The sequence below is a fragment of the Trachypithecus francoisi genome, unplaced genomic scaffold (genome assembly GCF_009764315.1).
Source record: "Trachypithecus francoisi isolate TF-2019V2 unplaced genomic scaffold, Tfra_2.0 Lachesis_group8, whole genome shotgun sequence".
NCBI lineage: Eukaryota > Metazoa > Chordata > Mammalia > Primates > Cercopithecidae > Trachypithecus > Trachypithecus francoisi.
The window spans coordinates 9295059-9318100 of NW_022681473.1; the positions used below are offsets into that span (position 1 = coordinate 9295059).

Consider the following 23042-nt stretch of genomic DNA (forward strand, 5'->3'; position numbering starts at 1 on the left):
TCCTCCCCAACCACTTTAAGTGGTTGGACGAATTAGCACATGCGCATTCCTTTGCGGGGCCGGCACCTGGAGCAACAGCCTTCCCAGAGCCTGTAGAAGGAAGGTTAAAGGTCCGCCCACACAGTACTTTACGCAAGCGTAAATCATGATTGAGGGCACTATATCATGCAGAGAGCCCAGTCCCTTTTTCGCGCCCGAAGGCTCCGCCCCGCACAGCCAATCAGTAGGCCTCACCCTTTGCAATAGCCAATGACAGTGAGCGTAGGGGGCGTGGCTGGGCGTCCAGGGGCGCGGCCTGGCGCCTAGAGAAGCGGCGGGGCGAGCCGGGGGCTCTAGTGAACAGCGGAGCCGGACGGGGATCGCCGGCGGGCGGCAAGCGGAGGCGGCCCGGCCCCGGCGGTCTCCGAGATGTCACGATGGCTGTGGCCATGGTCAAACTGTGTGAAAGAGCGGGTCTGCCGCTACTTGCTGCACCACTACTTAGGTCACTTCTTCCAAGAGCACCTCAGCCTGGACCAGCTCAGCCTCGATCTGTACAAGGGCAGCGTTGCCCTGCGAGACATCCACCTGGAAATCTGGGTGAGAAGCCAGGCCCGAGGCCAGGAAGGTGCGGAGGGCGGGAGCGCAGCGACCTGAGGCTCCCTGCAGAAAGATCGGGCCGGGGTATCAGGCACCGGGCGTAGAGAGGCCAGGGGAATCTTGCTCTCTCCAGGCGTCAGAGGCACCCCGGCTAGCCGCTTCAGTTCCTTACCAGAGCCAGAAACTGAGCGGGAAGGGGTTTCCATCTCCACGGGAGGAGAAACTGAGGCTGGAGAGGGCGAGATCACCTGTCTGGAGAATGCAAGACAAACTCGTCGAGTTTGGGGGCTGAGTTAAGGAGGGTGGCCAAGGAGGGGCTGGGGAGGGAGCGTAGGAACCGAGCTGGGCCAGGGCAGTGACAGACTTGGGCCTGTGCAGCTGGTCGGGGAAGCTGGTAGGGGTCCGGAGCCCTGGCGAGGACACCTGTGGATCATGTGCCCTGACCTCTTGACCCCACGGTCCTGGGCCCGTAGGTGGGATCAACAAACCACCGGATGTGTATGTCAACAACCGCGTCAGCGCCAGTGTTGATCAACACCTCGTGTGCCTGGGTCGCTGCCTACTTCCTGCTTTTGGGAGAGTGGGATGGGCTAAGTGGGTGTCTAGGGAGGGACTGGATGGCCCCCACCCGCATCTCCCACCCACCCGCCGGGGTCAGTGTCCCTGCCTGGAGGGGGGCCCTCGAGGAAAGGTCGGGAGATCTGGCTTCAAGCCTGGAGGAGGCCAAGGGAGATGCCAGGGAGGCCAAGAGGTGTGAGGTCTGGGTCAGAGACTTGAGGCTGGGAATGGTGAGGAGCCCTGACTCACAGCTCAGCTGACCTGGGGAGCTTTGAAGGAGCCACCAATTAGAGGCGCGTCCTGATCAACCCACCAGGTCCAGAGCAGCAGGGGTGGGCACGGAGGCAGGGACTTCTCAGTTTTGTGGCTGGACTCAGGGGTCTGCTAATCTGGATGAAAGAGCTAGGCTTTGGGGGTAGGCCAGGCACTGGTGAGCAAATGTGGGGTAGGATAACCCTGGGCCCTGAACTGGGGGCACCTCCCAGTGGCCTGCTGTCTGTGAATTATGGTGTAGGAAGCCCTCTCTGACCTCTAACCTTAGCCTCTAAGGCTGGCCTGAAAGACGGCCCAGACTTCTAGGCTGCCCCTTTTTTATTTTATTTTTATAGAGACAGGATTTCACTATGTTGCCCAGGCTAGTCTTGAACTCCTGAAGCGATCTTCCCACCTCAGCCTCCCAAAGTGCTGAGATTACAGGCGTGAACCACCATACCCAGCCCTAGGCTTCCCCTTTTTACTTTCAGCTCCAGAAAATGCACCTACTCGTGTTCCCTGCCCTCTCGTTGGGGATTGAATGGGCTTCTCTAGGGCCCTGGTGGAATGCAGGTACTTTCTTGATAATCAGCCTCTCCTCCCAGCTCAGCCTGCAGACCCCACCTTGAAGGCCCCCAAAGAAGCTGAGTGCCTAGGGCCTCTGAAGTGGCCTGAAGAGAGAGAGGCCCGGATCCCAGTCTCAGTCCCTGTTGTATGCTGGGTGACTAGATTAGTTCTGTCTCTAGGCCTCAGTTTCCCGAGCTGTGGATCTCTGGGTGAGAAATTTGGACTCCATCTGCTCTGCCATGTGCTTTTTTATTCTTGGATCCAACCAGTTTACTGAGGCCCTTTCTGGGTGGCATCTGGGGTCACGGGGGAAGCAGGTGGGATACAGCCCTCAAGGAGCTTCCAGGTTGGCAGGGGTACAACTCCAGCAGGGACATTTTAGCCAGGGGCTCAGCCTTGTGCCTCACAGAGAGGTACAGCTACACTGGGTGTTTAGGGTTGAGGGGGGGTCCCATCTGGCATCAGGTCAACCCCTCTCTCCTGGACACTGTCCCTTTGAACTCTCCTCACCCAGGGTGAACGTGGGTATTCCAGACTCTGCCAGACATGTACCCATGTTGTCCTGTGCCTGCAACACTCCACCTTCTACCAGCGCCTATCCCCGCTCCCTTTATTCTTCAGCTTGCCCCTCTGACAGACCAGGCTGGGTTAGGCGTCTTCCCCATGGCCCCATCACCAACCCCCAGCACCTGCTCACCTCTCAGTTTCATCCTAGTTGCTCTGAGTCCCTGGCTGGAGCCTAGCTTGGCTGGGGAATGAAGACATTTTATTTACCCATCTAGTCTCAATGTCAGCATGTAGAAAGTACTCAGTAAATATTATCTTGAATTAAGTGGTGAGGGAAACATTTGCTCTGGCTTGAAGGATTAGGCATCTTTGGGTGATGGGGTAGGGGGGCTGGCCTGTAGCAGGGGACAGCATGAGCATAGGTAGGACCTTGTAGATAACACGTGGAGGGACGGGGCAAGCCAAGGGTGCTCTCCAAGGCACCATGGCCAGGTAAGCCTGTGCCAGCCTGTGGGATTTGGGGTTTCCCTGAGCTGGTTTTGTCCCTTGCTTGCTCCCAGTCTGTGAACGAGGTGCTGGAGTCGATGGAGTCACCGCTGGAGCTGGTGGAAGGCTTCGTGGGCTCCATCGAGGTGGCCGTGCCCTGGGCCGCTCTGCTCACCGACCACTGCACAGTGCGCGTGTCCGGCCTCCAGCTCACCTTGCAGCCCCGCCGGGGTCCAGGTGAGGGCAGGGCAGGGCTGGGGGCAGGCAAGTGGGGAGGGCCAGGACCTGACTGAGCCAGCCTGCCTTGAGACCCTGTTTCTCCCTACAGTGCCAGGGGCTGCCGACTCACAGAGCTGGGCCTCATGCATGACCACAAGCCTGCAGCTGGCCCAGGAGTGTCTGCGGGACGGGCTACCAGAGCCCTCTGAGCCACCACAGCCCCTGGAGGGGCTGGAGATGTTTGCCCAGACCATTGAGACTGGTGAGCAGGCCCCTCCTGGCCGCCCTGTCCCCTGCCCCTCCATGGCACACAGGATAAGGGCTCTAGACAGCGGCATGGCCACCTGGTGCCCAGGTGGGAAATTCTGCCTCCCTTTTGCTGCTCCACTTGACCTGAGACCCCTCCCCGACTCCTCAGTGCTTCGGAGGATCAAAGTGACCTTCCTGGACACCGTCGTGAGGGTGGAGCACTCTCCGGGTGATGGGGAACATGGTGTGGCTGTGGAGGTCCGCGTGCAGAGGTAAGGGCAGGATGATCTGGGGTGGACTGGTGTGAAGAGGGGCAGTGGGAGCTGCTGAATGGTCCCCACCTACAGCCTAGGTTCCTGGGAAGAGGCAGGGTGGGTCTGGGTGGGCCTCGGTGGTGGTAGGGCTGGGGAGGTGAGCTGCATCGTCAGCTCAGACTGGTGTCCAGAGGCTGGGTGATACAGGCCCAGAGTGGCCGAGGCCCCAAGAACCAAGTTAGATGCTGAGGGTCTGAGGAACAAGGGCTGGCCTGAGCCTCCGAGCTGGACATGGCGGTTCAGGACGGCCTGGGTAAGATGGGGCAGTTGTGCAGGCCAGGCTCCCTGACCCCGTGCCCCTAGAACAGAGCACTGTGTGGAGAGAGGGGCTCCAGGCCTGGGGTGGCCAGGGCACGGGCTGACCCTACACTCTCCAGACTGGAGTACTGTGATGAGGCAGTGCGGGATCCGAGCCAGGCGCCGCCGGTGGACGTGCATCAGCCGCCTGCCTTCCTGCACAAGCTGCTGCAGCTGGCAGGGGTCCGCCTGCACTACGAGGAGCTCCCCGCACAGGTGAGTGGGCTCTGATTCCCACAGTCCCTGTCTATCCCTTGAGCCCTCTGACCCCCCTCCCATCCTTCCTGATCATCTCTGACTCCATTTTCTCAACCTTCCCCTCTTGTATCCTCCCACCTCCCAGGAAGAGCCTGCAGAGCTCCCCTTGCAGATTGGCAGCTGCTCAGGGTACATGGAGCTGATGGTGAAGTTGAAGCAAAATGAGGCCTTCCCTGGCCCCAAGGTGGGTCCCCAGGCTCCTGAGGAGGAGGAGAAGTACCCCATCCCAAGATTCCTCCTCCTCAGCAAGGCTGATTAGCCACAGACCAGAGTGGGGATATCAAGTGGGGGATTTATTTCCTTCTTGGCAGCTGAAGAAACTGAGGCTGTAGGCCAGGCGCAGGGTTCACGCCTGTAATCCCAGCACTTTGGGAGGCCGAGGTGGGTGGATCATCTGAGGTCAGGAGTTCGAGACCAGCCTGGCCAACACGGTGAAACCCCATCTCTACGAAAAATACAAAATTAGCCAGGCATGGTGGCGCATGCCTGTAATCCCAGCTACTCGGAAGGCTGAGGCAGGCGAATTGCTTGAACCTGGGAGACAGAGGTTGCAGTGAGCCAAGATTTTGCCATTGCACTAACAGCCTGGGCAACAAGAGCGAAACTCCATCTCAGAAAAAAAAAAAAGAAAAGAAACTGAAGCAGAGAGGTCAAGTGGTGGCCCGGTTCATACAGCTAGCTGGTAACAGAGTTTAGCTTGGCAGCCAGCATCCTGCTTTCCCAGGGCAAGGGCAGGCGGGTGGTAGCTCTTAGAGGAGCTGGGTGGTGGACGTAGGCTCCATGGCTGCTCCCTTGGCCCCCAGTTGGAGGTAGCGGGACAGCTGGGCTCCCTGCACCTGCTTCTGACCCCGAGGCAACTCCAGCACCTTCAGGAACTGCTCAGCGCCGTGAGCCTTACAGGTGAGGCCTCTGGGTGGCATGGGGCTGGGGTGGCTGGGAGGGCCAGCCAGCCCAGACTGAAATCTCCTCCCCTGCAGACCACGAGGGCCTGGCTGACAAGCTGAACAAGAGCCGCCCACTAGGTGCCGAAGACCTGTGGCTGATTGAGCAGGACCTGAACCAGCAGCTGCAGGCCGGGGTGGTGGCTGAGCCCCTCAGCCCAGACCCCCTTACCAACCCCCTTCTCAACCTGGATAGCACTGGTGGGTGTGGAGTCGGACATGGTTGGAGGGGCAGCTAGTGTGGGTGCAGGAGCCTAGGGCCTGGGGCCGGCTGTCCCTGACACTCCTCACTTCACCCACAGACCTCTTCTTCTCCATGGCTGGCCTCACAAGCAGTGTGGCCTCAGCCCTCTCTGAGCTCTCCCTCTCTGATGTAGACCTGGCCTCCTCTGTGCACAGTGACATGGCCTCCCACCGGCTCTCTGCCCAGGCCCACCCAGCTGGTGAGTTGGAGCACCCTGGAGGTACTCCAGGGACAGGAAGGACTGGAAGAGAGAGGCCTTAGTGCTGTGGGATGTCAGGAAACCCCAGCGATGCCTGGATATCTATCATCTGTGACTTGGTTCCCTGGGGACCAAACGAGGTGGGAGCTGGTGATATAGTGGACAGAGCCCAGGTTTTTCAGTCATTGATCTTAGTCAAGCCCTTAAACTCTCTGAGACTCAGCCCCCTCTTCCATAGGAGGAGAATAGTGAGATGGGCCTTTGCCAGGCTGTATATTTGGGTTCAGGTTTATTGAGAGCTTATTGTGGGTGGGTGCTAGGCTGGGCTTCGTCACATCCTATCCTTCCAGCACCCTGTGGAGGGTTCAGTTGAGCCTGGGCAGAGGGCCTGGCCTACTAGAGGCACCGGTGTCACCCCTGCCTGACCAAGCCTTCTGCCAGAGCCACATGGTGTGGCAGACTTGGCCTCCCAACCCCCAGCAGCCATTGCTCCACCTGGGGTACCCAGAATCTCTTGGGAGCCCCTGGTGAAGCCTGTGTCCTCTCAGGCAAGATGGCCCCCAATCCCCTCCTGGACACCATGCGCCCTGACTCGCTGCTGAAGATGACCTTGGGGGGTGTGACCCTGACCTTGCTTCAGACGTCTGCCCCGTCTTCCGGACCACCTGACCTCGCCACGCACTTTTTCACCGAGTTTGATGCCACCAAGGATGGGCCCTTCGGTTCCCGAGACTTCCACCACCTTCGACCACGCTTCCAGAGGGCCTGTCCCTGTAGCCATGTTCGGTATAAGCCCGAGGCCAGGGCCTGAGGAGAGACCATCAGAGTCCCCTAAGTGCACCTTCTGATGCCTGTCCTTTTTCCCGCAGGCTAACGGGCACAGCCGTGCAGCTGTCCTGGGAGCTGCGGACAGGCAGTCGGGGTCGGCGGACAACCAGCATGGAAATGCGCTTTGGGCAGCTTGAGGTGCTGGAGTGTCTATGGCCCCGGGGCGCCTCTGAGCCTGAGTACACAGAGGTGAGGGCAGAGGCAGAATGTGTGCGAGGCGGGGTCTGGAGGTTTGGGTGGCTGTGGGGCCAGGCCTGACCCTGTGTGCCTCCCGGGTCCCACCCCAGATCCTGACCTTTCCTGGTACCCTGGGCTCCCAGGCCTCAGCTCAGCCCTGCGCCCATCTGCGCCACACACAGACCCTGCGCCGTGTGCCTAAGGTAACCCACCCACTCCAGGTCACCAGGCTGTCGACTGCTCCCCATGGCGTGTTGACCCCACCCTGGCCTCTACCATGGCCTCCTCTGCTGCCCAGCCCTGTCTCTTTTCCCCTGTGCTCCACACCTCACCATGCCAGGGCCCTCAAATACCTGCCTGGCCCTTCCCATGCCAGTCTCTTAGCCTGGTCATGCCCTTGCCCTGTCTCAACATGGCAACCCCTGCTGGGCCTCTGTGGCTAAGAGAGGTGCATCTCGGGCGGCTTTTATAAATAAACAAGCACACCGTGTGCACTGGGCAAAGGTGGAGCAGGCCTCCTCAGTGCCCTCCTGGCCCCTGCTCCAGCTCTTCTCCCACTACCAGAGAGGGCCTTCCTGTCCCACACGCTGAGTGCCACTCAGCCCTCACTGACCTGAACTCCCTCGCCCTCAGAGCCGACCCCGGCGCTCAGTTGCCTGCCATTGCCACTCAGAACTGGCCCTGGACCTGGCCAACTTCCAGGCAGACGTGGAACTGGGGGCCCTGGACCGGCTGGCTGCCCTGCTGCGCCTGGCCACCGTAACTGCCGAGCCTCCAACTGGCCTGCTGGTGAGAGGCCCCACCAGGGCCAGGCCGGGGTCGGGTGCAGGGCCTGGGTTCTTCGGCTCTTGGTCACAGTGGGAGGGGCTCTGACGGCAGCTCTGAACCCGAATCCTCCTGCAGACAGAGCCCCTGCCAGCAATGGAGGAGCAGACAGTATTTCTGCTCTCCGCACCCCGGGCTACACTGCGACTGCGCTTCCCCATTGCTGACCTGCGGCCTGAGCGGGACCCCTGGGCGGGCCAGTCTGTGCGGGCTGAGCAACTTCGGCTGGAGCTGAGTGAGCCCCAGTTCCGGTCAGAGCTTAGCAGTGGGCCTGGCCCCCCAGTCCCCACCCGCCTGGAACTCACCTGCTCCGACCTACATGGTAAGAGCTCCCTGAGTGACAGAACCTGGGGCGAGAGGCCTGGCTTCTAGGAGAGGTGGGCTTGGGGCTGTGGAAAGGGCCCAGTCACAACCCGAGCAGCCCCTAGCCCAGGCCTTTACTAGCTCTTGGGGTCCCAGCACTGCCGGTCCCTGGCCTACTTGCCGACAGGTAGGGTGGACCCTTTGTCACTGTCTTTCTCTGCCCACCACAGCGTGTGTGGGGTCGGGGGCACAGCTCTGAGCCGACCTGGGCATTGGGGAAGAAATAGGAAAAGTCAGCAGTGATGACGGCCCCCCCCCCACTTCCCTGTCCCCCTTTAGGTATCTATGAAGATGGAGAGAAGCCACCTGTCCCCTGCCTGCGTGTCTCCAAAGCCCTGGACCCCAAGAGCACTGGGCGCAAGTACTTCCTGCCCCAGTAAGTAGGGGCTCTGGACGGGGCCCAGGAGAGGAGGGTTCTACTGCTGGGGGTGGCAGGGGGCCAGTTTGGAACTGGGTGCCGGGGGCCCTGTAGGCCAGTGACAGGCCTGTGCCCCGGCAGGGTAGTGGTGACTGTGAACCCCGAGTCCAGCAGCGCACAGTGGGAGGTGGCCCCGGAGAAGGGAGAGGAGCTGGAGCTGTCAGCGGAGAGTCCCTGTGAGCTGCGGGAACCTGAGCCCTCACCCTTCTCCTCTAAGAGGACCATGTATGAGACAGAGGAGGTGAGGCTTGGCCCTACCTCTTCCCAGGACCCCCTCCTGCCCACCGCCCGGGTTCCTGCCACAGGAGCCACCTGTGTGGCTACGGGCCAGGGCAGCACGACCCCATGGGGTGGGCATGAGCTGACCCGACACCAGTGAGGATTTCGGCTCTTCCATTCTTTCCAGCCAATCAGAGTCTTTCTGAAAGGGCACTGGTGAGGGTAGGCCCCGGGGAGCGTGGGTCCTTCACTGGAAAGATGAGTCCTCCCCACCCCACCTGAATGGTCGATCAGCACTGTCCACTTGGAGAGGCAGTTAAGGGCCAGGCTCTGCCACTTGGTGGCTGTGTCACCTTGGGGAGTTACCTGACCTTGAAGAGTTACCTATAGATGAGTTTCCTCCCCTGGAAAATGGGCACCATGACCTGTCTCTCTTTTTTTTCTTTTTTTCTTTTTTTTTTTTGAGATAGAATTTCGCTCCGTTGCCCAGGCTGGAGTGCAGTGGCATTATCTCAGCTCACCGCAACCTCTGCTTCCCAGGCTCAAGCAATTCTCCTGCCTCAGCCTCCTGAGTAGCTGGGATTACAGGCGCCCACTGCCACGCCCGGCTAACTTTTATATTTTTAGTAGAGACGGGGTTTCACCATGTTGGCCAGGCTGGCCTCGAACTCCTGACCTCAAATGATCAGCCGCCTCAGCCTCCCAAAGTGCTGGGATTACAGGCGTGAGCCACTGCACCCGGCCTAATTTTGTATTTTTAGTAGAGATAGGGTTTCGCCGTGTTGGCCAGGCTGGTCTCGAACTCCTGACCTCAAGTGATCTACCCACCTAGCCCTCCCAAAGTGCTAGGATTATAGGCGTGAGCCACTGCGCCCAGCTTAACCATGTCCTGTGTCATAGGCTTGCTGTGGGGATGAAAGGAGTTAAGATACCTGAAGCCCTTAGAACAGCACAGGTGTGCCATCAGCACTGTATCCATATGGCTATCATGCATCCCCAGCAGAGAAGGGCTCCTATGAATGAATGAATGATGAACAATAGGAGGGCAGGACTGAGACCAGAGACAGGCCCCAGCCAGCATCTCTTAAGATGGCGCTCCTGCTCTTTCCACCTCACCCTGTCCAGATGGTGATCCCCGGAGATCCTGAGGAGATGAGGACGTTCCAGAGCCGGACCCTGGCACTGTCTCGCTGCAGCCTGGAAGTGATCCTGCCCAGTGTCCACATCTTTCTGCCCAGCAAGGAGGTCTATGAGAGCATCTACAACAGGTGGAGATGCGGGGCCAGCGGGGCGGGGCGGGACACGGGTGGGCCTGGCCTCCCTTACCTGCCGTCCACCCGTCCATGTCAGGATCAACAACGACCTGCTCATGTGGGAGCCCGCAGATCTGCTTCCCACCTCCGACCCCGCCGCCCAGCCCTCTGGCTTCCCCGGCCCCTCAGGCTTCTGGCATGACAGCTTTAAGATGTGCAAGTCAGCCTTCAAGTTGGGTATGAGAGGTGCTTGTGCTGGGCTAGAGGGAGGACCCCCAGGTCTGGGACGGGCCAGGCTAGCCCTCCCCGGTCTCCTTCCCAGCCAACTGCTTTGATCTCACCCCAGACTCGGACTCGGATGATGAGGATGCCCACTTCTTCTCAGTGGGGGCATCAGGTGGCCCACAGCCCCCTGCCCCTGAGGCCCCAAGTCTTCACTTGCAGAGCACCTTCTCTACACTGGTGACAGTGCTTCAGGGGCGGATCACAGCCCTCTGTGAGACCAAGGTGAGTGCAACCCCGGGCAGGTGGGTCCCAAACTTCAGAGCTCCCGTTGGTGGCAGAGCAAGACCAGCACGAGCAGCTCCAGGTCAGGAATGTGGACAGCAGGAGGCCTAAGTGGGCAGCGCCAGCCCACCCATGCCAGCCTGCCCATCCTATCACAGCCCATCAGCTCCTTCTGACCCCCTGCTATATGTAAAGCACCATGCTAGGAGTCGGGATGGGCATGGCGCACCCACCATTCCCACTCCAAGGAGGCAGAGTGAGCAGACCCAGCAGAGATTATTTTTCTCCTGGCAGAAGAGGCAAGTGCCATCCAGGGCCTCCAGCAGTGTCCATGGTGGAAACTGGAGCTGACCCCCTTAGGCCAGGGCTCCAGGAGCCGCCAACCCCCTGAGGGTTTGAGGGATGCTGAGTACAGCTGGGGAAGCCACGCTGTGTGCTCCTTCTGCAGGACGAGGGTGGCAAGCGGCTGGAGGCTGTGCATGGGGAGCTGGTGCTGGACATGGAGCATGGCACCCTCTTCAGCGTCTCCCAGTACTGTGGCCAGCCAGGACTCGGCTACTTCTGCCTGGAAGCTGAAAAGGCAACACTCTACCACCGAGGTGTGAGGCTGGGGCAGGTCACCGCTGGGGGCCAGGCTGGGGGTGGAGGGCTTTCAGGATAGAGGTGGGCCCTGGGTGGAGTGGGTAGCCAGTCGGCTTGTCAGGGGGCTCATGAGACCCTTCCCCAGCGGCCGTGGATGACTACCCGCTGCCCAGTCACCTGGACCTGCCCAGTTTCGCTCCCCCGGCTCAGCTGGCCCCGACCATCTACCCATCGGAGGAAGGGGTGACTGAGCGGGGAGCCTCGGGCCGCAAGGGCCAGGGCCGGGGCCCCCACATGTTGTCCACTGCTGTGCGCATCCACCTGGACCCCCACAAGAATGTGAAGGTATGGGCTTGCCTGCCAGCTACCCCTCCTGCTAGCCTGGGCTGCAGCCCTGGTGCGTGGTGGGACCCCAGTGCGCGGTGGGGCTGGCTTCCACACTGCCCTGACTGCACCTCCACCCTCAGGAGTTCCTGGTGACACTGCGGTTGCACAAAGCCACCCTGCGCCACTACATGGCCCTGCCCGAGCAGAGCTGGCATTCCCAGGTGAGCACGGGTAGCCTGGGAAGTCACATGGCCCAATGACTCTGGACTTCTGTTTTGGGCAAGCAGGTCTCTAGGTGGGAGGAGGCCAGTGGGAGGAACACGGACTGGACCACAGCTGACTTTGGCCGGAGCTCCTGGGCAAGGGGTATGGGAGACAGCTAGTAGGCAGAAAGTGAGGTGCCAGGCAGGGGCCAGGACAGGGAGGGGTTAGAGGAGGGAAGAGGCCACCTGATCCTCACTGCCTCCTCCTGCCCTGGCCTCTGAAGCTGTTGGAGTTCCTAGATGTGCTGGATGACCCCGTGCTGGGCTACCTGCCCCCGACGGTCATCACCATCCTGCACACACACCTGTTCTCCTGCGCCGTGGACTATAGGTACTGGGCTGGGAGGGCCAGGGGCTGTGGACGAGGATGGGCTCTCAGGTGTAAAGAGCCGTCCCCAGCCCGAGTATCACCCCCAGGCCACTCTACCTCCCAGTGCGTGTCCTCATCACCGCGGAGACCTTCACTCTGTCCAGCAACATCATCGTGGACACCTCCACCTTCCTGCTCAGGTATGCAGGCCGCCCCGCACCGGGCCGACCCACCCTCGCCAGGCCGAAGCTGGCCACTAGCTGTGTGTCCTCTGGCACTCTCAGTTTTAATGTGCACTCGGGTGATGGTCCCATTCTCAGGAATGTGGATTGTTTCTGCCTTCCTGGAGGGCAGTTGGACCCTCCTGATCAGAGCCTTATAAGCATTTGTGCTCTCTGACCTGGTAATCTCATGTCTGGGGGCTGTCCTAGGACATGAGAATAAGCGAGGTGGAATTTAATGCTTATGTAGTGTAAGTTAAAACAGTCAAAACGTATCGGTTTTAGATATGCTCAGATACACAACCCGAGCAAATAAGCATGGCCCCCCCAGTAGGTGGAAAACCATGCAAGGATTAAGGTGAAGCTGAAGAATCACTTGGAAATATAACTGGATGGAGGGCGCGGTGGCTCACGCTTGTAATCCCAGCACTTTGGGAGGCCGAGGCCTGCGGATCACAAGGTCAGGAGTTCGAGACCAGCCTGGCCAATATGGTGAAACCTCGTCTCTACTAAAAATACAAAAATGAGCCAGGGGTGGTGGCAGGCGCCTAGCCTCCCAGCTACTTGGGAGGCTGAGGCAGGAGAATCACTTGAACCCGGGAGGTGGAGGTTACAGTGAGCCGAGATTGCACCACTGCACTCTAGCCTGGGCGACAGAGCGAGACTCCGTCTCTAAATAAATAAATAAATAACATATAAGAAGTTGCCACAGTACAGTGTTTACTCAAATAACATAGGATACAGGATACGTACGTTTTAAAAGCAGCTTATGAAGGCGTGTTTATATATGTCCTGCGTGCAGCTGTAGAGAGAAAGTTTGGGAGGCGATGTGTATGGTGATTTTCTCAGAATTGGGGATTAGGAATGATGAATGATTTTTATTTTCTTTATTCTAAAATATCTTAAAGGAGTTTCATTATGTTACCCTTAAAATAAGGACTTTTTTTTTTTTTTGAGATGGAGTCTCGCTCTGTCAGCAGGCTGGAGTGCAGTGGCATGATCTCGGCTCACTGCAACCTCTGCCTGCTGGGTTCAAGCGATTCTCCTGCCTCAGCCTCCTGAGTAGCTAGGACTACAGGCACCCACCACCACACCCAGCTAATTTTTGTATTTTTAGTAGAGACAGGGTTTCACCTTGTTGGTCTGGCTGGTCTCGAACTCCTGACCTCGTGATCTGCCTGCCTTGGCCTCCAAAGGTGCTGGGATTATAGGCTTGAACCACCATGCCCGGCCCTTATTATTATTATTTCTTTTTGAGATGGAGTCTCACTCTGTCACCCAGGCTGGAGAGCAGTGGTGTGATCTAGGCTCACTGCAACCTCTGCCTCCCTAGTTCAAGCAATTCTCCTGCTTCAGCCTCCCAAGTAGCTGGGATTACAGGCACCCGCCACCATGCCCGGCTAATTTTTGTACTTTTAGTAGATACAGGGTTTCACCATGTTGGCCAGGCTGGTCTCAAACTCCTGACATCAGGTGATCCGCCTGCCTCGGCCTCTCCAAGTGCTGGGATTACAGGCGTGAGCCACTGCGCCCAGCTAAAAATGAGAACTTATTTTAGAAGAACCACAAATGCAGTAGGGGGAAAAATGGACACCCCTTTCCAGACTGTCATGAGGCCCTATCGAGGTGTCGGAACTGCAGGCACTTTGAGAGCTGCAAGTGCTGCCTGCCTCCCGCTGCCTGCTGTCTGGGCCTTCTCCCCATTGTGCAGGCAGGAACACTGAGGCTGGAGGGGCCTGTCCATACCACTTCCTGTGGGCTTGGGACCCCTCTGCTCGGCTCCCGTGGAGCTGCCACCTGCAGTGGTGCCCGGGCCCTTCTCAGCCCTGTTCCCCCCCAGGTTCATCCTCGATGACTCCGCCTTGTACCTGTCCGACAAGTGTGAGGTGGAGACCCTGGACCTGCGGCGAGGTGGGCAGGGCCGGGACTGGGCTCCCTCCCCTCTGAGGGACCACCGCCCCGGCCACACCCAGAGCAGCCAGGTGTCTCCCCGCAGCTGCTGGCCGGGTCCTTAGCTCCCACTCATAGCCCGCACAGCAGGGGCTACACCCGGATCAGCCGGATCCTTCCCCCAGGTGCTGGGGCCGGGGCCGGGTGGAAGGGGGCCACAGGACCTTTCTCTCGCCTCTGCTGCAGATTATGTCTGTGTCTTGGATGTTGACCTCTTGGAACTTGTGATTAAAACCTGGAAAGGGAGCACCGAGGGCAAACTGGTAAGTAAGGCTGTCACTCTGGCTCCTGGAGCCAGAGCAGGTGCAGCGGCCAAGGGATTCTTTAGGGGCTGCTGCTCCCTCATGTGCCTGGGCTCCGGACACAGTTCACAGCTGCCCTTCCTGGGCTGCAGTTAGCCCCCCTCCTGCAAAGGGCCACAGTACAGCCCTGAGGGGTCCCTTGATGCTGGCTGAATGAATGAATGGGTTTCAGTCCTGCCACCAGAGGACGCTGCAGCCAGGGCATCAGTGAGGCCTTGGGAGTCAGCCGCCTTTGTGGGTCCCCGGGTTCATCTCCTGTGAGATGGAGATAACCGGCCCCTACCTTGCTGGGCATGCAGAGCCCTTCACGGGGAGTAGGGTAGGGTGGGTGGGCACCCTCCTGCTTCCTAGGATGGCCCTGGGCCAAGCCCCTTTCACCCTCTGGGCTCAGTTTGCTCACCTCTTCATTGGAGTTACTGGCCAGGTCATCCACTCCAGGAGAGACCATCCCTGTTCTGCCTGTGGCGGGGTCAGAACTGCGGTGCCCTCCCAGCGAGTAGGTGGGGCCAGCAGGCAGCAGCCCCTGTGCTCACATAGCTGCTCGCCCCGCCCCACCCACAGAGCCAACCGCTATTCGAGCTGCGCTGCTCCAACAACGTGGTACACTTGCACAGCTGTGCCGACTCCTGTGCCCTGCTGGTCAACCTGCTCCAGTATGTAATGAGCACGGGTGACCTGCACCCCCCACCCCGGCCCCCCAGCCCCACGGAGATCGCCGGCCAGAAGGTACAGGTGAGGCCTGGCCACACAGGCTACCAGAGTCTTGGGCCTGGGGTTGAGGGAGCCCTGGGGGCCGCTCTCATCCTGTCTCACTCATTGCTCCTCCCCTGCCTGGCCCAGCTCTCAGAGAGTCCTGCCTCTCTGCCGTCATGCCCCCCCGTGGAGACGGCCCTCATCAACCAGCGCGACCTGGCCGACGCCCTCCTGGACACTGAGCGCAGCCTGCGGGAGCTAGCCCAGCCTTCAGGTGGAGTGGGGGTGCTGTGGGGATAGCAGACACAGTCAGGCACCCTCTGGGCACCTCTCCAAACTGGCCTCTCTCCTATAGGTGGCCACCTCCCTCAGGCGTCGCCCATCTCGGTCTACCTATTCCCAGGTGAACGGAGTGGGGCCCCGCCCCCTTCACCACCTGTCGGGGGCCCTGCTGGCAGCTTAGGGTCAGAGGAGAAGGAAGATGAAAGGGAAGAAGAGGGCGATGGAGACACCCTGGACAGTGATGAGTTCTGCATCCTTGACGCTCCTGGCCTGGGCATCCCGGTGCGTGGTGGGATGGGTGGACTGGTTTGCTGTCCAGGCAGGTGTGTTTGGGGTGGGGACGGGACACTCAGGGGTGGTTGCCTGGCCATCTGGAGCTCCTGTGGTGAGAGAAGCAGGCAGGAGGTGGTCGCCATCACCTGGGGACACGGTGCTAGGTCTGTGCTGCCCTAGGGAGGCAGCCCTGATGCTGGGCTTTGATGGAGTGGGTAGATTTCCAGAGGAAGAGGAGGCCTGGTGTTCTGGGCAGAGGGACTGGGACATTCAAGGAATGGAGGAAGAGGAGAGGGGAGTTAGTGAGAGGGGTGGAGAACCATGTGGCCGCAAGGGCTGGTGGGAATATCTGAACTCACCGAGGTCTTAGGAGGCAGGGCCGGCAGGAGCCCGGGACTCTCAGGCTCTTCTTGAGCAGACCACTCAGGCATAGGCTTGGGGATTGCAACCCAGGAGTGTCATCTTTCATCAAAAACGGGGAGGAGGCCAGGCATGGTGGGTCACGCCTGTAATCCCAGCGATTTGGGAGGTCAAGGTGAGAGAATTGCTTGAGTCCGGGAATGAGAGATTAGCCTGAGCAACATAGTGAGACCCCCTCTCTACAAAACAAAATAAAATTAGCCAGATGTGGTGGCACGTGTCTGCAGTCCCAGCTACTCAGGAGGCTGAGATGGGAGGATCGCTTGAGCCTAGAAGGCAGAGGTTGCAGTGAACTGTGATTGTGCCACTGCACTCCAGCCTGGGTGACCAAGCATGACCCGACCCTGTCTTTTTTTAAAAAAAAAAAAAAAGGAAAAAGAAGTGAGACCAGGGGAGAAACAGGAGCTGGAGCTGGGGTAGCTGGGCTGGATCGAACATCTGTGTCACACATCTCCACCTGGCCTCCCTGCAGCCACGAGACGGGGAGCCTGTGGTGACACAGCTGCATCCCGGCCCCATCGTTGTGCGGGACGGTTACTTCTCACGGCCAATCGGCAGCTCGGACTTGCTGCGGGCACCTGCCCATTTCCCAGTGCCCAGCACTCGGGTGGTGCTACGTGAGGTCTCCCTCGTCTGGCACCTATATGGGGGCCGAGACTTTGGCCCCCACCCCGGCCACAGGTGAGGAGGAGCGAGTGCAGGTGGCAGCTGGTGAAGGTTGGGGCTCAGGCTGGTCCAGCTCTAACTTTCAGCAGCTGGAGACCTTGCGCCCCATCCACCCCAGGTGGGCCTCAGTTTCCTCGTCCTTCCTTATCTTGCCTGCCTGCCAGGACTGGGGCTAGCGGGGGTCTCTTGTCCCAGGCTAAAAGGCCCGCTGAGGACAGGGAGGGAATCGGGTTCCTCTGAGTCATCTTGGCCCCTGTCCCTCTTCCCAGGGCAAGAGCTGGCCTCTCGGGCCCCAGGGGCTCCCCTTCCCGCTGCTCTGGCCCCAACCGGCCCCAGAACTCATGGCGCACGCAGGGGGGCAGCGGGCGGCAGCACCATGTCCTCATGGAGATCCAGCTCAGCAAGGTGAGTGGGGTGGCGAGTGCCCACTGCACGTGTGTGTCATGGAACAGTGGGCCTTGTTCTCGATGTCACGTGTAGCAATGACTAACACAGAGGAAAACCCCTGCCTTTGTAGTGGAGGAAGCCAGGCAGGGACCAAGCTGTATCGAGTGTGTCCGATGGTGAAGAGCGCTCAGGAGAGTCTGCAGGGGTGGAGGAGACAGGTGTGCTGGGGAGGGTCTGGAAAGCCCTCTTCCAAAGGCACCATTTGAACAAAGACCTGAACAAGTGGGGATGTGAGCCAGGAAGAGTTTTCAGGCAGAGAGGACAGCGTGAAAGCCGCAAACTGGGGCCAGGCATGGTGGCTTATGCCTGTAATCCCAGCACTTTGGAAGGCCGAAGCGGGCAGATCACCTGAGCTCAGGAGTTTGAGACCAGCCTGTCCAGGCAGGTGTGTTTGGGGTGGGGACGGGACACTCAGGGTTGGTTGCCTGGCCATCTGGAGCTCCTGTGGTGGGAGAAGCAGGCAGGAGGTGGTCGCCTGGCAACATGGCGAAACCCCATTTCTAAAATAAAAAAAAAAAAAAAAAATTAACCAGTTGCAGTAGTGTGCACCTATAGTCCCAGCTACTCGGGAGACTGAGGCAGGAAAGTGGTTTGAGCCCAAGAGGCAGAGATTGCAGTGAGCTGAGATCGCCCTACTGCATTCCAGCCTGGGCAACAGAGTAAGACTCTGTTTTAAAAAAAAAAAAAAGCTGCAAGCTGGAAGCATCCTGGCCTTTCCAGGAGCAGCAGAGCCTGTGCATAACCAGCGACCCGGAATATTTTTGGGTCTTACAAGAGACGAACCCCCTCAGGGCTTTTGAGGAGAGGCCTCTGTGGGACGGGGCTCTGCAGCAATCAGGGAGGGCTGTTGAGCGTGGGCAGGTTCAGGAGAGCCTAGATGGGGGCTGGCCACAGGTTTGGCTGCAGATCGGGTGTGGGAGATGAGTGTCAGAGCAGGGGACCAGGGGCCTTTGAGACCTGATGGCGAGCCGGTGGGTGTGCAGGAAGAGGGGGACGGAAGGGTCTCCACGGAGAGGGGCCATGAGAGCAAAGTCCTGAAGGCAAAACAGGCCTGGACTCCTTGAGGGGCAGAGACCAGTGCAGCTGGCATGGGAAGCAAGGGCAGGGGTAGGTCTGGAGGGAGAGGCAGGTCTCTGCTGGGCATAGAATAGAGAGAAGGGGTTGGGGCTGGGTGTGGTGGCCCACGCCTGTAGTCCCAGCACTTTGGGAGGACGAGGCAGACAGATGACCTCAGGTCAGGAGTTCCAGACCAGTCTGGCCAACATTATGAAACCATGTCTCTACTAAAAATACAAAAATTAGCTGGGTGTGATGGCACATGCCTATAATCCCAGCTACTGGGGAAGCTGAGGCAGGAGAATCGCTTGAACCCAGGAGGCAGAGGTTGCAGTGAGCCAAAATTATGCCACTGCACTCCAACCTGGGTGACAGACTGTCTCAAAAAAAAAAAAAGAATAGAGAAGGGGTCTGGGACCAGCCCTTCACTCCCTCTTGGGGCCCTGTTCACCTGGCCAGGCCTCTGTCCACCCCACAGGTAAGCTTCCAGCACGAGGTGTACCCAGCGGAGCCAGTCACAGGCCCTGTAGCCCCTGGCCAGGAGCTGGAGGAGCGGCCGCTGTCCCGTCAGGTGTTCATCGTGCAGGAGCTGGAGGTCCGAGACCGGCTTGCCTCCTCCCAGATCAACAAGTTCCTGTACCTACACACGAGTGAGCGGATGCCACGACGCGCCCACTCTAACATGGTACGAGCGGCCTGCACCGTCCACCCTGGGGCAGGGCATGGGACCGTCAGGGACACATCTTCACACGCGCATGGATTCACACACATACACGCATTCCCACACGAACACCCAGGTTGTTTGTGAGCCTGGGAGGTGTTAGCGAAGGGAACAGCATGTTCAGGGGCTGGGTGACTGGGTGAGCTGCTGCCCCAGAGGCCCAGCAGGCATCTAGAACTCACCCTCTGCTCCTAGCTCACCATCAAAGCGCTGCATGTGGCCCCCACCACCAACCTGGGTGGGCCTGAGTGCTGTCTCCGCGTCTCGCTGATGCCCCTGCGGCTCAATGTGGACCAGGTGAGTGGCCCAAGTGAGGGCAGAACCCAGGGTGACCCCACTGTCTCCAGGCCTCTGAGTCTGATCCGCGCCTGGACCTTTCCCCTGCAGGATGCCCTCTTCTTCCTCAAGGACTTCTTCACCAGCCTGGCGGCCGGCGTCAACCCTGTGGTCCCAGGGGAGACCTCCGCTGAGGGTGAGAGGCTGGGCCGGGAGGGGAGCATCTGGGCCTTGTGCCTTCCAGGACAGCCCAGGTTTCCAGTCTGTGACCTCCCTTCCCCTAGCTCGCCCCGAGACTCGAGCCCAGTCCAGCAGTCCCCTGGAAGGGCAGGCTGAGGGCTTAGAGACAACTGGCTCACAGGAAGCCCCAGGCGGCAGACACAGCCCCTCCCCTGCTGACCAGCAGCCCATCTACTTCAGGTAGGCTGCTGGACTGTGGGTGGGGGCTCCTGGGCCAGATTGCTGGGGACCAGGCCAGTGAGCAAAGAACCCCCTCTTCCTGCTCCCCTACCCAGAGAGTTCCGCTTCACGTCCGAGGTCCCCATCTGGCTGGATTACCATGGCAAGCACGTCACGATGGACCAGGTGGTAAGTGGGGCGGTCAGATGGGGTGGCCATGTGGGGTCAGCTGTGGCTGAGTCCCTCTGGGGGCCAGGTCTTGCATCCAGACACCATCAGGGCCAGGGTGCTCTCCAGTGGCTCCCATGGGCTGGCTGGCTCCCTGAGTCCCATCGGGTAAACCTGGATCCCCTCCCTCTCCCAGGGCACTTTCGCTGGCCTCCTCATTGGCCTGGCCCAACTCAACTGCTCCGAGCTGAAGCTAAAGCGGCTCTGTTGCAGGCACGGGTGAGTCCCCAGCACCCCAGCCTCTCGCTAGGGTCCCTGATCTTCCCTCTGTTCTGGTCCTGAATGGTTGTGTGGCCTTGACCAAGTCATCACCCTTCTCAGGGCCTCAGTTTCTCCTCTGTAAAAAGGATGCAGTTGGCTGGGCATGGTGGCTCATGCATTCAGGCATTTGAGACCAGCCTGACCAACATGGTGAAACCCCATCTCTACTAAAAATATAAAAATTAGCCAGGCGTGGTGGCGGGCACTTGTAATCCCAGCTACTCAGGAGGCTGAGGCAGGAGAATTACTTGAACCCAGGAGGCAGAGCTTGCAGTGAGCCAAGATCGCACCACTGCACTCCAGCCTGGGCAGCATCCCTCTGCACATGACTTGAGTGGGACCACAGGAAGGGTAGGAGTGCCCACAGGACTTGCCACAGGGGTACAACTGAGTCCCCCTGGCCCCACAATCCCTCTGTGTGTGGCTTTGCCTCACCTTCTGCCTCCTCACCTCCCTGCCCTGCCAGGCTCCTGGGTGTGGACAAGGTGCTGGGCTATGCCCTCAACGAGTGGCTGCAGGACATCCGCAAGAACCAGCTGCCCGGCCTGCTGGGAGGCGTGGGCCCCATGCACTCGGTTGTCCAGCTCTGTGAGTGCCTGGGTTTGGAAGCCCTTGAAACTGCTTTTACCCCTGGGCAACCTAGAAGCTGCCACTGGGAATAAGAGGAGGAGGTGGGGGCAGGGCAGCCTCGGGTGTCTCTGAGCACTCCTTCCCCCTAGTCCAAGGGTTCCGGGACCTGCTGTGGCTGCCCATTGAGCAGTACAGGAAGGATGGCCGCCTCATGCGGGGGCTACAGCGAGGGGCTGCCTCCTTTGGCTCATCCACGGCCTCTGCCGCCCTGGAACTCAGCAACCGGTTGGTACAGGCTATCCAGGTGAGTGGGTGCCCTGCATCTGGGCTGTGCAGGACAGAGCAGCTGGAGCCCTCTGCACCACAGTTCCCTGGTTCTGTCCTCAAAGGTCTTCTGAGAGTGGGCAGTCTGGGTATGACAGCCCTACTTTATAGAGGAACAACCATGGAGATGCTAAGTGACTTGCCTGGGGCCTCCAAGGCAGGTCTCCCGAGGCCCACAGGGGTTCCTGTGCAAGAGTGGGAGTACCCCCCAGGCCTTCAGAGCCCACTGTGTCTCCTGCTCATGGCATGTCTTGTAAAGGTGGGTGGAGGACGGCTGTGTTTGCAGACTAAGAATCTGAGGCCCAGGGGCTGCCCTGGTTCCTTCAGGCCATGCACTTCACTAGGCCAGAGGGACCCCAGGGAAGCCCGGGAGCCAGTCTCGTGGGCAGTTGTCAGATGAATTCTGTAGGGGACCGATGGTCCTCGTGGGCTAAGGGGTGAGTGCAGGTGCATGGTACGTTCTGGAACCTGCAAGCTCAGACCCCAGCAGGACAGAGGGCAGGGCTCCAGGGGAGGCGGGAGGTAGGCATGGCCACCAGGGAGCCCCGGGAGTGTTCCGTCAGGTGGGAAAGAGTGATGCCAGGCGAGATGCTGGGCAGAGGATCTGGCGGACAGAAGGAAGGATGGGCTCCCTGACCGTCTTGCAGGGGCATCTGGGGGGCGAGACAAGGAGCAGTCAGTCTTAGGTGTGCAGCTGTGGCAGCCGTGCGGAACCTGCTGAATGTGGCAGTCAGCAGGAAGAGAGGTTTGGGTTAAGAAGATTTTAGGGGAGTCCCATGTTCCTAGATTCCCTGAGCAGAGTGGCGGATGCCTAGGAAGGGGAGCAGGAGTGGGAGGAAGTGGGAAGTAAGGCCGAGCAGGACCCCCTGGGCCAGCACAGTGACAGGCGGGGAGGCTGAGGGCTGGTGGGGTCTCAGACTGTCCTGGGGGCCTGGGGCAACATGTGTGCCCCAGCCAGCTGTCCTCATCTAGTGCTCCCATGTCCCCCAGGCCACAGCCGAGACCGTGTATGACATCCTGTCCCCAGCAGCCCCTGTCTCCCGCTCGCTGCAGGACAAGCGCTCTGCGAGGAGGCTGCGCAGGGGCCAGCAGCCTGCCGACCTGCGGGAGGGTGTGGCCAAGGCCTACGACACAGTGCGAGAGGTGACCAGACCCTCACCCTGCCCCGGTCCCCCATGCCCATCTCCTCACGCAGACCCTGCCCTGACCTCTGTCCTCCGCAGGGCATCTTGGACACAGCTCAGACCATCTGTGACGTGGCATCACGGGGCCATGAGCAAAAGGGGCTGACGGGCGCCGTGGGCGGCGTGATCCGCCAGCTGCCCCCGACCGTGGTGAAGCCACTCATCCTGGCCACAGAGGCCACGTCCAGCCTGCTTGGGGGCATGCGTAACCAGATCGTCCCCGACGCCCACAAGGACCACGCCCTCAAGTGGCGCTCAGACAGTGCCCAAGACTGAGCTTGGGGCGCCCGGCACCCAGAAGGTGCTGCCCACCGTGCTCCTGAGGCTCCCAAGAGCTGCAGCACATGGGCCCGGCCCGGCCCGGCCCGGCCCGGCCCTTCAGGGCGTGGCCACTGTGAAGGACGCCTTCCCGGCCTGCCCGTTGCCAATCTGCTGTGAGACGAGGGCCTGCCTGCCTTGGGGCCTTAGCCCTGGCTCTGCACTTTTCCTCCAGGGAGAAAGGACACTGCCCCTCCCCCTACCTGGGCCCACACCGCTGCCTTCTCCCAGGACGGAGGCTTTTGTACCCTCGGACCCCATCCCACTCAGCCAAGTGTCTTTCTGTGTCTAGGGGGAGGAGGGGATGACATCCGTGTGGTTCGATGTATCATTTTTAAGCTCCGTGAGTGCGTGGGTCAGTGTCTGCATGAAGTGGAATAAACTGCCCACCGCCAGCCCCCCTCTCCGATCCTCTGTCCCTTGGAACCCTGGCCTCAGCCTTGACCTTGGCTCCGCCCCAGATCCCACCTCTGCACCCAGCACCTCCCATGTCACCAGCAGGGGTCGCCACGCCTCCCGGCCTTGCCCAGCAGGTCAGGGCACAGGGGGGACCCAGAGGCACCCAGCCCTGCACCCCTTCCGCTGGCTGTGAGCTCTGCCTTGCCCTTCCCAGGGGGCTGCCACCCCAGCCCCACTCCTGATGTGGCAGGAGCTACGTGGGGCTGCCAGGGAGGGAGGGATGGTCTTTGGAGCCCACCTGCCCAGACCA

At 60.1% G+C, this 23042-nt stretch overlaps 1 protein-coding gene across 5 annotated transcripts; it reads left to right on the top strand.

Annotated features, from left to right (window-relative positions):
• Positions 1–298: 298 nt before the first annotated feature.
• Positions 299–22728, top strand: ATG2A (autophagy related 2A). Of its 5 annotated transcripts, none has more exons than XM_033203881.1 (41): positions 299–579; positions 3024–3186; positions 3278–3430; positions 3587–3689; positions 4109–4244; positions 4372–4470; positions 5090–5186; positions 5264–5428; positions 5530–5670; positions 6219–6456; positions 6540–6687; positions 6786–6878; positions 7309–7464; positions 7579–7822; positions 8143–8239; positions 8363–8522; positions 9626–9768; positions 9851–9990; positions 10076–10260; positions 10709–10859; positions 10988–11187; positions 11310–11390; positions 11657–11763; positions 11850–11942; positions 13804–13874; positions 14100–14176; positions 14777–14941; positions 15056–15182; positions 15264–15472; positions 16356–16564; positions 16819–16954; positions 18531–18737; positions 18969–19070; positions 19161–19245; positions 19334–19469; positions 19565–19637; positions 19813–19895; positions 20404–20525; positions 20657–20811; positions 21822–21974; positions 22055–22728. In XM_033203881.1, the coding sequence occupies exons 1-41, from the start codon at positions 409–411 to the stop codon at positions 22289–22291; spliced, it is 5811 nt and encodes a 1936-aa protein (XP_033059772.1). In that variant the 5' UTR covers positions 299–408; the 3' UTR covers positions 22292–22728. The 5 variants fall into 5 exon arrangements, with proteins under 5 accessions (XP_033059772.1, XP_033059773.1, XP_033059770.1 ...); XM_033203882.1 differs by having other exon boundaries at positions 301–579; positions 9851–9999; positions 10100–10260; positions 14777–14947; XM_033203879.1 differs by having other exon boundaries at positions 301–579; positions 14777–14947.
• Positions 22729–23042: the final 314 nt, after the last annotated feature.